Source organism: Cariama cristata, unplaced genomic scaffold (assembly GCF_000690535.1).
Source record: "Cariama cristata isolate BGI_N322 unplaced genomic scaffold, ASM69053v1 scaffold3274, whole genome shotgun sequence".
Taxonomy (NCBI): Eukaryota; Metazoa; Chordata; class Aves; order Cariamiformes; family Cariamidae; genus Cariama; species Cariama cristata.
Window position 1 is genome coordinate 56,412 of NW_009612202.1, and position 16,728 is coordinate 73,139.

Here is a 16,728-nt window from a genome sequence, read left to right on the forward strand (position 1 = left end):
ATATATGTGTGGTGCCCTACAATCTGGTGATTCTGTTATGTCAGAATGGCCTTAGAGTCATTGCTTCTCCTTAATAGCAGTACTGAGGTTCCTCTCACATAGTAGAGTTAGAGGAGGGTTCAAAGTGTCCTGGTTTAGGAGTTAAGGGAGAGATGAGCCGGGCAGGAAGTTAGCTGTACTGTCCTTTCCATCTTGGACTTCGGCCTGTGTTGGTGGAACCTTGAGGTATTATTTGGTGTTTTGTTTTGTTGGTTTTTTTTCTTGCTGCTAGGATTTGACTCTTATCCTGAAGATTTAATGGTTGCTAGAATGAATAATTTTTAGAATATCTGCTTAAAGTTTCTTCAGTATAAGCTTTACTGTATGCATCTGGTGGTAATTAAAGCATCTGTATGAAAGGAATAGTGTATTTAAAACTGACTTTAAAAGCCCCTCTGCCTTTATGGTACATTAACTTGATTCCACTAAGGTTTTAGATGTAATTTCAGAGTATTTTATATTCCAGAGAGTTGAAATCCATAATATGGAAAATTTTGTTCTTGTCGATAGAAATCCTAAAACTGTGTAATGTAACCTAATCATGTAAAAAGCATGCGTTTCAGAAGGTCTTGTACAGGAATAATGTTGATGCTCTATAAATTGAAACTTCAGAATTTTGTTTCAAATATTATTAATCCAAAGTATGCAATGATATTAATTTGTCAAAGTTTGTAGGATTAAATAAATATTTTAAAAAGCATACTGAAGGAAATAGCTAAAATAAGCTTTGAATTCGAGTTGTGTTAGTTGTGATTTGTTTCAGCTCGTGGTATGAGTGAGGAGCTCTTTAAAACAAAAACAAAGACTGTAGCTCAGTCTTTATATACCTCAGGAGAGACAGCACGTAAACTACCCAATGCTTCCAAAAAGACACAGAAATCCATCATCTCTTCCTCACCATGGTGATTGGAAGAGTTCACTTATACTTTCTGAAAGAACAATTGTGTGTAGTATTTATCGTTAGATTTGCTTCCTCCCCCTCCTCCGTCTGCTTTTGTCTTTTCTGTGTCTTTTTGTTTTAAATTGTTACTTTATCTGAGCCTTCTACTTTTACTGAAATGACTTTCTTTTTTCTATGAGTTTTCTGTTTAAAAAAACAAACAGAAATCCGCACAAAACAAAAACCACTGCAGTTTTGATAATATTCTTTATGTTATCCTTTCTAGTTTTGTCACTCAAACTACTTTAATTTTAGAATGCCTTTTAAAAAGATAGCTAATGGTTTTGAATGACTTCTTCATTGCCCAGTTTTACTCTAAGGTTTCATTACTTCTTTTGGCCCTTCACAGCTGCCAGACTTCTAGCAGAAGTGTTTCTCTCCCATCCCAATTCTTTTTGTACAAACAGCAGGAGTAACTGACTTTTCTTCCTTTTTAGGGTTTAATAGCTCCCTTTGCTTACTGATCACTAGTCAGTTGTTCTTGATGAAACTGTTATCTGCAGATTTCTGCTTAATAGTTACAGTAACAGATCAAGTTATACCGCTTGTTCTTTTCTCAGAAGAAAAATATCTTAATCTCTTCAATAGGGTGATGCTTAGGGGATTCACAGGCTTTTACTGACATCCACATGCATGACAACTGTGCCTTGGCGCACTTTGCTGGGGAGGGGAAGGAGAGTTGCTAAAAGTGAAGAGGACAATCGAAGTTTGAGGCATGATTCAGTTTTTAGAAGAGGGATGTAGGGCAGACAGGTCCAGTGAGCAAAATAGGTGCTGACTGCAGTTATATACAGAAGGTGACAGTAAGATAAATGCCTGATCTTTCGCTATCCTTGGTATCTTGAACATTTAGAATTGCAATATTCTAGAACATCAGTTTATCACTCATGACTGTATCATTTGATGTTGGTCAGAGTTTTATTGATAAGTTTATACTTTCAAACTTTCACTGATGATAATTTTTATAAAACGCACCTACCTCATTGCTGTAAGTTTTTTCTTCCATTTGCCATTATACTCCTCCCCTTTGTTTCACTGACTATAGCCATTGGCTGAAGAATGCTAATGGTGGCAGGGTATCGCATTCATTCACTATTTTGTCGCTTCGTGTTGACTGTCATTACTCTGGTTTGGACTGAGTCCAAACTGATCCAGGTTCTGCTACAGATGTTCAGGTGTCTGCCTTTATTAAATCATCAAAATTAAAGCATCTATATTCTCTGTTAACTAAGTGGCTTTTTGTTATGTTTCTTTTCTACTGAGCTATCTTCAGCTGGATTTCTTGGAGTGCTTGTTTCAAACATAAATTAGGCAATATTATGCATGCTTTACATTATTACAAGTTTTCCCTATATTTATTATCTTTTGGTTAGAGATCGAGAAGAGAGGTTGGCAGCTCTTACTGCAGCTCAACAAGAAGCCATGGAAGAACTGCAGAAGAAGATTCAACTGAAGGTATAAAAGGATACTTTAGTTGAAAAATACATCAACAATATTGAATTTCTACAAAATTATTTTCTGTATGTATGTTTGGTGAAGAGGTTACAGTGCACTGTACAGTGTCCTGAATTACATAACTTTACAAGAGATTTTTATTTAGACTTTTTCATTAAGAAGAGGACCTTGCTGCATAACATGGCGCTGTGTAGTTTGGAAACAACAGGACTGAGCTCTATTGAATTCATTAATTTCCAAGCTTTGAACATGAGAACAAGTAAACCTGTACTTTCCAAGAGAAGTCAAAGTAATTTTGAATTAAATCGTGAGGAAAATCAATATGCAAAAACTCTCTCACTGTTTAGTGAAGACTATTCACCAAACAGTTGCACAAGGTACTATCTAAAGGTATTGAAATTGATGGGGTCAAGTATGACGTGCTGTTTTCTTTTGTTTCATGAAGGGTTTCAGTTATTTCATAAAATAGGCGTAAGGATTGAGCCCAGGTAGTTCAGCTGTTCAGCTGAATTGACTGTCCAGTGGAGAACCAGGGTATGAGAAGTTTTGAAGAGACGTACACTGTTTTTCAAGAGATACAAAGATTTCTAAAATGATAAATTATATTTTAAGGTTCTGAGGTGGAACTGCATATTGAAGTTTCAATTAATGATAAATTATGTAAATTTTTATTCTAGGCTAGTTTATATATATGTACAAATAATTTTTCATTTCAGCCTTATTCTTTGCTCTGTTGTCAGTCTGAAGCACCATAGCTACATTTATTTGTAATGTAAAATGCAGTTTTGTTATTAAATATGGGTTCATACCCCAGACTCTGATTTCAAATAATAGTTGAGAGTTTATTCCATTCTCTTGAGGGTTAGGTATGAAGACCCTCTGAAAGAATTCGGTGAACTCTGCCTGCTAGTGCAGATAAATAACAAGTAATTTATTTTTACTTTACTTTATGATTTTGTATCTGTCAGTGAAAATGCCACTACGTAAGTTACGTATTTGTAGAATTGAAAATTGAACTTGTGTTCTGTACTAGAGTGTTTCATTAAGAACAAAACCAGAACTGAGATGTTAGGTTTGACAAAAAGATTTACAGAATAATTTGCGACAGATTATTAATTGATAATCACCTATAAAACAAAAATAGTGCTGATTGAGGGGGTTTTTTTGGTGGTTTGTTTTTGTTTTTTTTTAAATCGTAGCATAATGTTAAAATGTATATGATGGGTAGTGACTTTTAATGCCTTTCAGTAATAAAAAATAGTTTCGGTTTAACAGAAGTTCATCCTAACTGTACAGTATTTGGTAATTCCCAAGATTTCTTTGCACAGTTTAATTCCATTAGCTGTAATTAATTGTGTGTTTTCTTTGTTGCTTTGATTATTTTCCATTCAGCATGATGAAAGTATTAGAAGGCACATGGAACAAATTGAGCAAAGAAAAGAGAAAGCAGCTGAATTAAGTAGTGGAAGACATGCTAATACTGATTATGCACCAAAACTTACACCATATGAACGGAAAAAACAGTGCTCATTATGCAATGTAATGGTAAGTTGGTTAGAGGGAATACTGGAACTGCAAGGTCAACCTAAGCCTAGAAGCTACAAATTATGCTTCATTCACGGATTAGAGTACTGCATATCTACTGTGTCCCTGCTCTGCTCTTGTAAAGTGCACCTTATTTTGGACTCTTCTGTCTATAAATCAGGTAGTTTAGGGAAGATTTGAAAGAACTGTAGAGGTGTAGGTAGAATGGAGAGTGTGGACAGTGCTTGGTTATTAGGTGTCTCTTCTAAGAAAAGCAAGAATTTGGGAGCATCAAATGAGAGTAGTTAAAAGCTAGATTCAAAGCAAAGAATATGGGTTCAGGGCAAGATTGGACAAGTTTCATTGGATTGAAATTCACTGAAGGTTACTAGATAGAGAGAAACTGCATCAAGCTCATTAAAGTTCTTGAACTGAGTTTGGTTGGACACTTAAAAGTGTTGAAGGGGAGAATCAGTGTTTGCTTTGTCTCTTCTTTTACTTTTCCTTAGGTATCTTATTTTTTGGTCACTGTTGGAAACCAAGTACTTTGCTAGGCAGACCTCCGATCTCAACAGGGTATTTTTTCTTGTGTCTGCTGTTCCACATGTCCCAGGAATGGTGGAGAAGGGGAAGTCATACAGTCACTGAGTAGGAAGCAGAAAGATCTGTTCTTGTGGATAACTGGTTTTACTGATTTGCAAAGACTATGCATTATTGAGTAAAACCTTATATCCTACTAAGCATTATCTCTTTAATTGCTGAATTAAACAAGATTGCACAGGATCACTTCAAGGCAGTGCTGGAACAGAAACTCAGGTTCAGCAAAAAAAAAAGACTGGAGTCTCGCATATTCACTGATCATCCGTTTCAGAATGAAAGTCCACTATGTGAAGTTAGGTAGAAGTGAAAATGAGATGAGAAGCCAAGATATTATTTTTTTTAATCTCTTATTATACTGCTGGCTAGCAAATCATGATGTAATTTAAGTCCTGCATGAAAGATGTTTATGTAAATTAGGTTAAAGAATAAAGTACTGTGCTTGAAATTCTGAACCTACTCATGATGAATTGGCATATATTATATTATGTTTAAAATACTCTTATTTATAGATTACTGAATTATTGAGGGGAAAAAAAATACTATTAAGTCATTGTCATTACAGATTTCATCAGAAGTATACCTTTTTAGCCACATTAAAGGGAAAAAACACCAACAAGCTGTGAGAGAAAACAGTAGTATACAAGGACGAGAGCTTTCAGATGAAGAAGTGGTGAGTTTTGTAATATTTTTTTCTATATTACATCTAGTTTTAAATATCATCCAGCTGAGTAGCATAAGAAAGTTTTGAAAATTCTTATAAAGGAGTTGAACAAGAGTATTTGTGTTAGCATGGGAATAGTAATGCCTTTTTGAATATAGACTACCAGTGAAAAGGAACGAAAGAAACAGTGGCTTCAAATACTTCAGGCAATTGCCATTTGAAATAGATTGTGTATAAAATGTGACTAATTGCTTTTCTATTAATCCAAAGGCCTTTTTCATCTCACTATATTTATCTTTTCATCATAAAAATCTGTGTTGCAGGTGTCTGCATTTTGCCTTATTTTTTTGTTCTTTCCTGTTGCTTAAAATATCTTAGCTGTTTTTTAGTTTATCAGATGTGCTATCCTATGCATCAAGGTCAGTAATGTTGAATGTTGTAGTGCTAAATTACTTTCAAATGTAAAATTTGAAACACTTTGCAAGTGTTAGTGTTGCTAGCAAGAACAACAATTAGTTTTTCAGTAGCTTCTTTAGAAGAATTGGCTCATAGGGTGATTTTTAGGAAGCACTGAGGATATTTTATACTAAATCAAGAAACTATACTGTTTTGAAGGAAAGTCTTCTGAATGGTTGTCTGATTTAATTTCTCATTGCTGCTGCCTGAATTGAACTAAGTATTAAGTCAAGGCCTTTTATATGAGACAAATTGTAACAGTCAGATTTTGAGTTCTGTCTTACCCAAAGAATTTGTGAATGCCCGTGTATTGTACCTGTCAGATGTTAAGAAGAAATATTTTACAAGCCAATTCTCCAGAGCTGTTTGGTAATCTGTTTCCAGCCAAGGTGGTTCAAATGACACTGCCTAGTACTTTTAATTTTTGGCTGTCTCCTTCTTTCCTTCACAATTCTTGTTACTCTTTGTATTTGTGGAAATCTTTTTGTTTACAGCTTCTTACGTCCAGTGTTAACATCATCTCTTTTCCTTTTTAAAAGCTTTGGAGAGTTACATTTCAGAGGTACTGACATCCACAGAGGTGGTTATCACTGGAAAAACAGAAGAAGAAAATTAGAGAGATACAGTTATCTGGAGGAATAATTTTTTGCCGAGTTGCGGTTTTCCTGTCCCTTCCTAAGTGCAATGAAAGTACATAAACTCTTTTTTCAGTTTCTTTTTTCCTCTTTTACAGTGGTTAGTGGGAATTGTGTGGTTTTGAATTTGGTTTTAGATGCCAGGTTTAGGTAACTAGATATATGGGAGAAGGCTTCATACTGCATTTGTATTGCTAGAAATATAAGCTATGAGATTGCCCAGAATCTTTCATGTTGTACATGCACCAAAGTGTGGGCAATCTGTAATGTTGAAATGTTTTTGTATTTATCTAGCCTTTGCTTGTATCTGTCTAGCAACTGATAACTGAACTACGGTTCTTGCTGGGCAGCTGTCTCGGATGAATAGGGAGGGAAACAGTGAACTAGATTTTCTTTTGACTGGGTGTTAAACGCTATTCACCACAACTGATTTGATAGCTTAACAATTCTAGTTTCCAGAATAAGGGGTCAAGTTACAACGGCTGCATTTGTGCCCAGTTGGTGAAAAAGAAGTTCCACTAGAGGGCACAGATATCTTGATTTTTGTGGTGTCCAACATCATATACTTAAATCCAGTGTTTTTCAGCAAAACATTTCGATGTGAACTTAAGAGCAAGATTAAGGTTAAATGTATGGGATTTCTTGAATGCGTACTTAGTGCAGGAGCAAAAGGTGAGAACAGTTTTAAATGAATGAACAGCTTGATGATTACAATAACAGATTTAAATATCCTTATTCAAGAGGGCACATAGTATTTGGCATACTGGCAACATATGAATACTTCCATTGTTTGATATTGAATATATTATTTATAGCTCTATTTTAGTTAGTCTGAGTATAAAATTCTGAACTGTATGTATTGTAACCTGAAATCTGCTTGACCTGAAGTCCTCTCTGTTTTGTTTTGCTTTCAAAGAGTAGTAATAAGATATACACGCTAGAGATATGGTCACTGTAAAGCAGAAAAGCAATTTTATTTCTCGGAGCAATCTGCTTTGTGTACCTCTTTATTCAGCATACTTAGTTAATGCCAAACTTTGACTTGCCCACAACTAAAGCATTCAGTAACTTTAAGTTTTGAAATACTTGAGAAATAATTTCCGAAGTATTACATAGAAGTAAAACTGTATTCCAGGGAAGCGTTCTAATATTCATAGTTACTTATTCATCACTCTTTTCAATTTTTTAGTCAGTGAAAGTATCTGTAGTGAGAACACACTTGTACTACTTAAAGTTATTACTTGTCATCTGTGATGTCTTTAGATTATATACATCTTGTCTGTGACCCTTCTTCTTTGACATAAAAGATTTTATTTATATCACCTCTGACCTAATAAAATTTCACCTTTAACCTTTTGCACTTGACACCTCAGATAACGTACTCTTGATCTTTGACTCATTTTGTGTTAGGCCTGTTAAGTATAATAGGTAGCTGCCTAGAAAGAAAGCTTTTTTTGAATTGTAATCTGACCATAGCATTTCTTTACTGTTATTTGAGAAATCACAGGAGGACTTGAAATATGTTTATTTTGACTGTATTGGTGTCACAGAAGGTAAGATTTAAGTGTCTCCTTAAGACTTTGCAAACTGATTTAAATAAGTGATTATATAATATGTCTTCATACAGTAAGGATTTTTGTTGGTTGATTTGGCTGTAAGCAAAAAGTTAAAAGCTGTACTGAATAATCATTGACATCAGTTTCTCTGGGCTAGGTGGATGCTAGTAGTTGATCTTGCCAGATATAAAAAGGAACTATTATGTTCGAGGTTTTTTCCCTTTGCTATAGCATCCATAAGTTCTGTAATTTTACAAAAATTTTCAGAGATAAAAGCAGAATTCATGTTGGAGCAGCTTTCCGTTGTTCTGGAATTAAACATATATTGTGCTTAATTCCAGCATACACTGTGCAAGAGCTGACAGCTAGTATTAGGTCATCAATAAGATGAATTCACTTGTAGGTGTGATTATGTTTGGTGAAACTCACAAAGAAAATAATTTTGTTATGAATGAAGATACTAAAAATGGAAAAGCGTGAAGTTATTTCTAAGATTGTATGACAGCTTCATGTCATCTCAGCTTTTTGGGTTTTCTTCATTTAGGTATTTGTTAGTCTTCAGCTGAAAAGAATGTAGATTTCTCTTAAAGCAAAAATCTATTGATTTTGAAACAGTGGTTATCATGTGAAAGCAAATTAAGTTCTATTCACATTTTTTACTTACTTTTTAGCTTCTCTTTTGTCTGGTGTCTTATAAATATATTCATTTATGTAGATGGCAAAACTCTCAATAGGGTAGGCTTCAGGCTAAAAGTTACCTTTCCTTCATTATATTTCTGAAATTTGTAATGCTGTCCCACATCATTTTGCCATTATCTTGAGAGCAGTAACAATGCTCTGTCTGCATTTTCTCTCTCTGCTTAAATGCATGTCTTCTTCCATCAAACTTACAGCTTTACCTTCTTTTTACATTGCTATTTTTCACGCTATTGATTTCCTGTCCCCTCTCTTAATATTCATATTACTTTCAGTTCAACAAAGGATGTAAACAATGTATGCAGTTTGGTTTCATTGACTTCACTGGAATCACTTAGTACGTTTGAAGTTATGACTAACTGTTTTTCTGAATCAAAGCCTGTATGACACAAAGGGCTTTTGACGTAAAGGCCATCACTGAGAAGGTGACTGCTGAAAGCCGTAGGACAGCACATGGTGATTTTATTAGACTGAGGAGTCTCTGCAAGAACCTTGTAGTCATTTGCTCCCACCTGTAGCTCCTAGATTATTTTTTCCTTTTTATGCGTCTCTGCTTTCCCTTTTTTCTTTGCCTTTCTTGTCTGTCCTAGTTCGCTTTGAGAAATGAACATAACACCAGTAATCCTTATAGCTTGTTTCCATTGGACCTTTGTCCTATCTCTTGTCTGTATCTCCTGTCGTGTAAATACCATGGTTTAAAGTCACTTTTAGAGTATAAATCATGTAATTCATGCAGTCTATGAATGTTTCTAATAAGTGAGAAGTAATTCTAGAAAACATATAAAATGGATAACTTGGCAGGGGTTTGATTAGTTTATATAAGGTGCATGCTAGAATTTTATGTATTCCAAAGCAGGATGGAGGAATATTAATGAACCTTTGTTTGCAGATGAGAAAAATGTTCTTTTTTTTTAATCAGGGAAGAAAACTGACTCTCTTGTCATGATATAAATGAAACAAAGAACTTCTTAGAGGTATATTTAGATCAAGTAAAAATATAATCCCCTGATAGATCAAAGAGATTGTTGTGGTCTGAAGATTGACAGCGTTAAAATGTAAAGAATTATAGAAAGACATGGTTGGTTGAGCCCACCCACATTCCTGTTAAAAAACCAAACAAACAAAACAGATAGTCATTGAGTAAAACTTACTCTATAGTGTGGGTTGTAGTTGACTGGGGTTGCAGCGCATGCCTTTTCTGGCATAGGCCTGTCTAGATTGTAGCGGGGTCTGATTTACAATGTGCATAACTGTGCTGGCAAGTTCCCCTGGTACACACGCTGTTATGCTGGCAAGGTTGTGCTTTTGCCAGGATGTGGTGAGAGGCTGCCTGAGAAAGCAGAGTTGTGCTGGTACGAGTTCTGTTCCAGTCATGTGAAGTTTATAGCTAGCACAGCACACAAGCAAAGCTGATGTTCATACGAGTGTGAATTTCTAAAAGTTTTTAGGGGTGAGAGGTTGTTTTTGTTTAAGGAATTGAGCTGTTTTCTCAAAGTCGTGTGCTACTTCCATTATTTCTTACAGAGGAAACTACTGAGAGAAAGAGATGTGGGAATGTTTTCATGCCTGACCTTTGCTCTTTTTCTTCTGTATTTACAAGAAGCTTTCTTGGCTAGAGACATGATGATGCCTGGACTTTGCTAGATTTTTTTACTTTTTTTTAATTCCCTATATTTTCGTTAAAATTAAATTATATATAACTATTGTTTTATTGCTTCAGCCTTAGCAGTATTGGGAAAAATACTTTTTGTTTTCCCTTCTGAATCAGAATGTTTTCAAGTTCTTCTATTTAAATGAAGAACAGTATCCTATGAACTCCTTTGGTAACCTATCTAAAAGATATGATTAAACAAAATGGAAAATAACACCACTAAAGATGAACAGTTTTTTCATTTCATGTAATAGAGGAGTTTGAGGTATTTATACCTGTGGGTATGTGGTCTTTTAAAAATTGTTATGCAAGATTAATAGATTAATAGTTCTCTTTTTTTTTTCCTGGAACATTCATGTGTATATTACATGTATGTTACATGTCTACTTGTATGATAGGATGATAGAATGGTTTGGTTGAAGGGACCTTAAAGATCACCTCATTCCAGCCCAACTGCCATGGGCAGGGACGCCTTCCACCAGACCAGGTTGGTCAAAGCCCCATCCAACCTGACCTTGAACACTTCCAGGGATGGGGCATCCACAGCTTTTCTGGGCAACCTGTTCCAGTGCCTCACCATCCTCATGGTGAAGAATTGCTTCTGAATATCTCATCTAAATCTTCCTTCTTGCAGTTTAAAGCCATTGCCCCTTGTCCTATCACTACGGGCGCTTTTAAAAGTCCCTCCCCAGCTTTCTTGTAGGCCCCTTTAGGTCCTGGAAGGCTGCTCTAAGGTCTCCCCGTAGCCTTCTGTTCTCCAGGCTGAACAACCCCAGCTCTCTCAGCCTGTCCTCATAGGAGAGGTGCTCCAACCCTCTGGTCATCTTTGTGGCCTCCTCTGGAGTTGCTCCAACAGGTCCCTGTTCTTCTTGTGTTGGGGTCCCCAGAGCTGAAGGCAATACTGTGGGGGGGTCTCACCAGAGGGGAGTAGAGGGGGAGAATCCCCTCCCTTGCCCTGCTGGTCATGCTGCTTGTGATGCAGCCCAGGATAGGGTTGGCTTTCTGGGCTGCAAGTGCGCACATTGCCGGGTCATGTCAAGCATCTTGTCAACCAGCACCCCCAAGTCCTCCTCCTCAGGGCTGCTCTCGATCCGTTCTCTGCCCAGTCTGTATTTGTGCTTGGGATTGCGCCAACCAAGGTGCAGGACCTTGCACTTGGCCTTGATGAACTTCATGAGGTTGACACGGGCCCACTTTTCAAGCCTGTCAAGGCCCCTTTGGATGGCATCCCTTCCCTCCAGCGCATCAACCACACTGCACAGCTTGGTGTCGTCAGCAAACTTGCTGAGGGTGCACTCAATCCCACTGTCCGTGTTGCCAACAAAGATGTTAAACAGCGCTGGTCTCAATACCAACCCCTGAGGAGCACCACTTGTCACCGGTCTCCACTTGGACATCAAGCCATTGACCGCAACTCTTTGAGTGTGATCATCCAGCCAATTCCTTATCCACCAAGTGGTCCATGCGTCAAATCCATGTCTCTCCAATTTAGAGACAAGGATGTCGTGCAGGATGGCATAAAATGCTTTGCACAAGTCCAGGTAGATGTTGTCAGTTGCTCACTCTTCCCTTATCCACCAACGCCATAACACTGTCATAGAAGGCCACCAAATTTGTCAGGCACAATTTACCCCTAGTGAAGCCATGTTGGCTGTCACCATTCACCTCCTTATTTTCCATGTGCCTTAGCATAGTTCCCAGAAGGATCTGCTCCCTGATCTTGCTGGGCACAGAGGTGAGACTGCTTCCTTTTTTCTCCCTTTTTAAAAATGAGGGTTATGTTTCCCCTTTTCCAGTCAGCAGGGACTTCCCTGGACTGCCACGACTTATCAAATATGATGGATAGTGGCTTAGCCACTTCATCTGCCAGTTCCCTCAGGACCTGTGGATGCATCTCATCAGGTCCCATGGACTTGGACACCTTCAGGTTCCTTAAATGGTCTTGAACCTGATCTTCTCCTACAGTAGGCAGTTCTTCATTCTTCCAGTCTGTGCCTTTGCCTTCTGTGACTTGGGTGATGTGGCTGGAGCACTCACCAGTGAACACTGAGACAAAACAGTCATTGAGTACCTCAACCTTCTTCATCTCCTGGGTAACCAGATCTCCTGTTTCCTTCCATAGAGGGCCCACATTTTCCCTAGTCTTCCTTTCATCACTGATGTACCTAGAGAAGCTTTCCTTGTTGCCCTTGATGTCCCTGGCCAGATTTACTTCTGTCAGGGCTTTAGCTTTCCTAACCTGATCCCTGGCTGCTTGGACAGTTTAACTGTATTCCTCACAGGCTACCTGTCCTTGCTTCCACCCTCTGTAGGCTTCCCTTTTGTGTTTGAGTTTGTTCAGGAGCTCCTTGTTCATCCATGCAGGCCTCCTGGCATTTTTGACCAACTTCATCTTGGTTGGGATGCATCGCCTCTGAGCTTGGAGGAGGTGACCCTTGCATAAACCAGCTTGCTTGGGCCCCTCTCCCCTCCAGGGCTTTATCCCATGGTACTCTACCAAGCAGCTCCCTGAAGAGGCCGAAGTCTGCTCTCCTCAAGTCCATGCTATTGTGTTGCCAAGTGTGTTTTTAGCCATCTTTATTTATTCTGAGTTTCACTCTAAGTAATGAAAGTCCTTAGCATTTAGTTTTAAGCTCTGTTCTTGTGTTTGATTATTCAAGGCTCTGGACTGAGGCTTTCATGTTTTTTCAACTAAGAACTCTCTGTGCCTAACATTTGCAGCCTTGGTCTTACTCTGGTGTATGTTTGCAATCCAGTCTCTTTTGAACGTTCACATGATCAGTTATGACCATTACAGTACAAGGAGATGATCTTGACTCAACTCTGGTGGTATATAATATTTCAGTAATTTCTGGGTAATACAGTGGTGCATATGTTGAGCAGTTTTCCTGTTGCTTTTATCCGCAGAATTACAGAATATAGACTTCATTGTAAATTCTTTTTTTTTTCTTGGCATCTGATTATAGTTTTTGAACAGTAGACCATTTTTCTTCTTTATTGCTCAGTGGAAGCAATCTGTAAATCACCTACAAACAAGAACTCCTCATCCCAGGAAAGCCTCAGGTTCTGGTTCAGTTTGCTTTACTCAATTTTATTTTTTTTTTCTGAGGAAGGGAGGATATTTTAAAGAGAGGTTGTGTTTTGCTAGAGGAGTGGAATTAGGCCAAGCATCTGTGGTCCGTTTTTGTTTATGGATGTTTCGTATCTGTTGGATACCTGTGGTGCTTTCAGCACAGGAACTCTGGCCTTGTAGTTCTGCTGTGAATACATTTTTCCTAGAAGAAGCTGTCATGAATGATCACGTAATTATGAAGTTTAATCCATGATGCAGTTTGCAGAAGGTATCTCAGTGCCTTTATACATCAATTCTAGTTTTTTGTACTTTGTGCAGCAATAGCTTCTTACCTTTAATATATTATAAAGTGTTGTTTTTCATGGCAAAACTGTACATGATTAATTGTTTATTGGCTGTGTCTTTAATTGTGATAGATTGTTGCCAACAGCTGTACCCTTCCTCCTTTTGGCTTAGATATCTTGAATATTCACAGGCAGTAAGAAAAACTACTGCTGGCAGGGCCAACTGCACTCTCATTTCCCCCTTTCTCTTACTTGCCCTTGCAGCCAGATGATAATGTCAGTGCCTTCCAACTTTCTTCCCTAATCTGCAGAGTGGTGCTTTCCATGTCTAGTATGCAGAATTCTCATTCTTGTGGAAGAAAGAGCTTTAATTTGCCTCCAGTTCCCACACTTTAGAGTCACAAGTGGGAAAAGGAATGATACTAAAAATCCCAAGAAATATCTGAACCTACTATTCAGAATATTATTTGCTATTTATCTTAGTGGCAGGCTGTCATATTCTTGAATTTATAGACAAGCAAGGTGACTAAAAGTGCAGTCAGTATTAGTAGAAATAGTGCTTAGTTTGGACATGCTAAAAAGCAATATTAGTCTCTCACTTAAATTTAATCTAAATTAAATTCAGTAAACAAATGGAAAACTACCTTTGCAATGAAAGGTCAGTCGTCAGTTTTGGATGAATAATAAAAGTTTTTTAATGCTCTGCACTTATCTTTTAAAGTACATTGTAGCATAGAAATGTGGATAATTAAAATCTTGATTTTTGAGAAAATAATATCTGAATATCCATTACTTTATAGTCTGTTTCTTCACATATGAAGCACTTACAAGAGCTCTTACTAATGGTAACAAGTAAATACCTTACATATTTTGAATCTTCTCCGTATTTTGGAGTGGATCATCACTTGTGGTATTACAACAGTATTTGATCACAAACATTTGATCTCTTTATGATTAGGCGTTAATGACCATTTGTGTTTCAAGCTGTCAGTGGTTATAATGTTGAAAATTGAATTTTGCATTTGATACAACTCATAGTCTGCTTCAGCATCTGTTTTCCATATTAAATACTGTCCTAGGCTATGTGGAAAAAAATAAAAGGAGTTTTGTTGAAACATGTAATAAAATCATGAACAAATATTCCTGTGGTAACATGATTTAGAATTGGACCTTAAAAATCTCCTCAGAATTTGGCAAATACATCCCTTAAGTGATTATATACAGGTAAGAAACCGTTATTCCTGACACTGGTAATAAATATTGAAAACATTTTAAAATTATTTTCTGCAGTTACAGGATATTGTTTGTTTTGAAACAGGTAAAGATGTTAATCCAAAAGATATATGTAGTCTTCAGAATAGTTACCTATTGATTTGCTAGAATATATTCCTTATGTACCTTACGTTTATACAAAATACTCAGTTTGCTATTGACTTTTTTTATTAAAATGGTAAATGAATGACAGCAATTATTATGTGACATAAACTACTACAAGTATTTCTTTATAATCTTCCTCATATTTATTATTTTAATGCTGATACGAGAGGACAAGTAAAAAGTGTTTGGAAGTTCTGAAGATCAAATTTAGATAAATAGCTAGAGTCAGATATTTTTCAAGTTGCCTTGGTCTGCAGAATTGGGTTAGAAAACTGACAAGAATGCCTTTTCTTTCCAAACTGGGGGATTCAATGTTGGAAAGAATACAAAAATAATAAGAATAACCAATCTTATGGGATTCTGGCACTTCTGCTTCAGTTCTGGCCAGAATCCAGAAATACAGAAGGGAATGAAAATGAAAAATAATAGAGGAAAAAAACCCTATAAACTTTTCAGATTCCAAGACAGTCATTTTGGCTCTGTTTTTTGGGTGCAAGTCCAATAGCCAGGAAGGTTTTCCACTTATATGAATTGGTTAGTTTATACATAATGGAAACATAGCTAATTAAGCACTGTGTCACACTCTGTATAAAACAGACTATACATTGGAAAGGTCAAGCCTTTACATGGCTGTTGCTGGACAGTAGGATTTCAGTCCAATGCTGCTTTGTGGTAGCACAGGACCCTCCAGAGCTTCCAGAAAGTGGCAGAAAATACTTAATATACTAGGTGATGATCCTGGCCACTCCTGCCAGCGAGTGACGAGCTTCAGACTGGAGGATTTTCAGAGCCTTCCTTCCCTGGCTGTTACTGCTACGTATTAGGAGGAATGTTGTGCTTCATGAGAGCCAGCAAGGAGCAACGTGCGCACAGAGAGAACAGAGGATCTTAAGTTATGACTGCCCTGCAGCAACAAATACCAGGCTGTGATTTTCTTCTCAGCTTGAGCAAATACAGATGCTTTACTGCCATATTGTCCAACCTATGCAGTCTTGCCCCAGGCAGAATTCATAAAAAGGTAACGCTTACTTAAAAAGAAAGGAAAGGGAAATAAGTATTTGTGTTAATGCTCACTCCTAATTTTAGAATGAGGAAGTTTTGTTAGGAAGAATTGTGTTTGGCACACTTTGCATCACAATTTAATAATGTTACTATAAATATTGCTGAGCAGTGAAATGAGTAGTGGCTTGTATATAATACAGAGAGCCAAAAGTGTCATGGTCAAAGAGATTGGGTAGGAAAATAATTTCGCAGTTGCGTTCTGGTTTGATAAATACTTACGTACCCAACGTTTCGTCTGTCAGGGTCAGATATGTGGATGTTGTTGCTGTAATCAGGACATTAAATGGGGAGAGCTAGTCAAGAGTATTGGTCTTGTGAATGGGTATTGTATGAAGAGTGTGTCAATTAAGAAGTCTGTTCTCCAGCTGTTGTATTTTAGATAGATTACCAAGGTTCAGAATTCAGTTTATGGTATTTTATTTTTTTTTTATCCAAACTGAAGTGGATTACACTCAACTGTATAGCATTTCAGCATTTTGTAGTATTTGCTACACTTTTCATGGAAAAATTTGACAATTATGTTTGTCCTGGAGTCTGAAAAATTTACTTCATTTCAGAGAATACTGATAATAATGCTGTAATCCTTGTAAGAGAAATATGTAAGAAAAAGGGGTTTAATTCAGTGTATAGAGAGAAACTTGGTTATAAGAAGTGCTTAGTCAACTAAAATTATCAACTTCAAGATATAAAATTAACTGAGTAGTTTTTCTGTTTCAGGC

General features: G+C 37.0%; 1 protein-coding gene across 1 annotated transcript in view; it reads left to right on the forward strand.

Annotated features, from left to right (window-relative positions):
* The window catches only part of LOC104160400 (S phase cyclin A-associated protein in the endoplasmic reticulum-like), a gene marked incomplete at its 3' end in the record, with an annotated part of 128,296 nt that overhangs the window by 54,678 nt on the left and 56,890 nt on the right, over positions 1 to 16,728 (forward strand). The window contains 3 exon segments of the mRNA XM_009698512.1: positions 2,353 to 2,434; positions 3,827 to 3,979; positions 5,121 to 5,228. Coding sequence (XP_009696814.1) covers positions 2,353 to 2,434; positions 3,827 to 3,979; positions 5,121 to 5,228 — 343 coding nt within the window.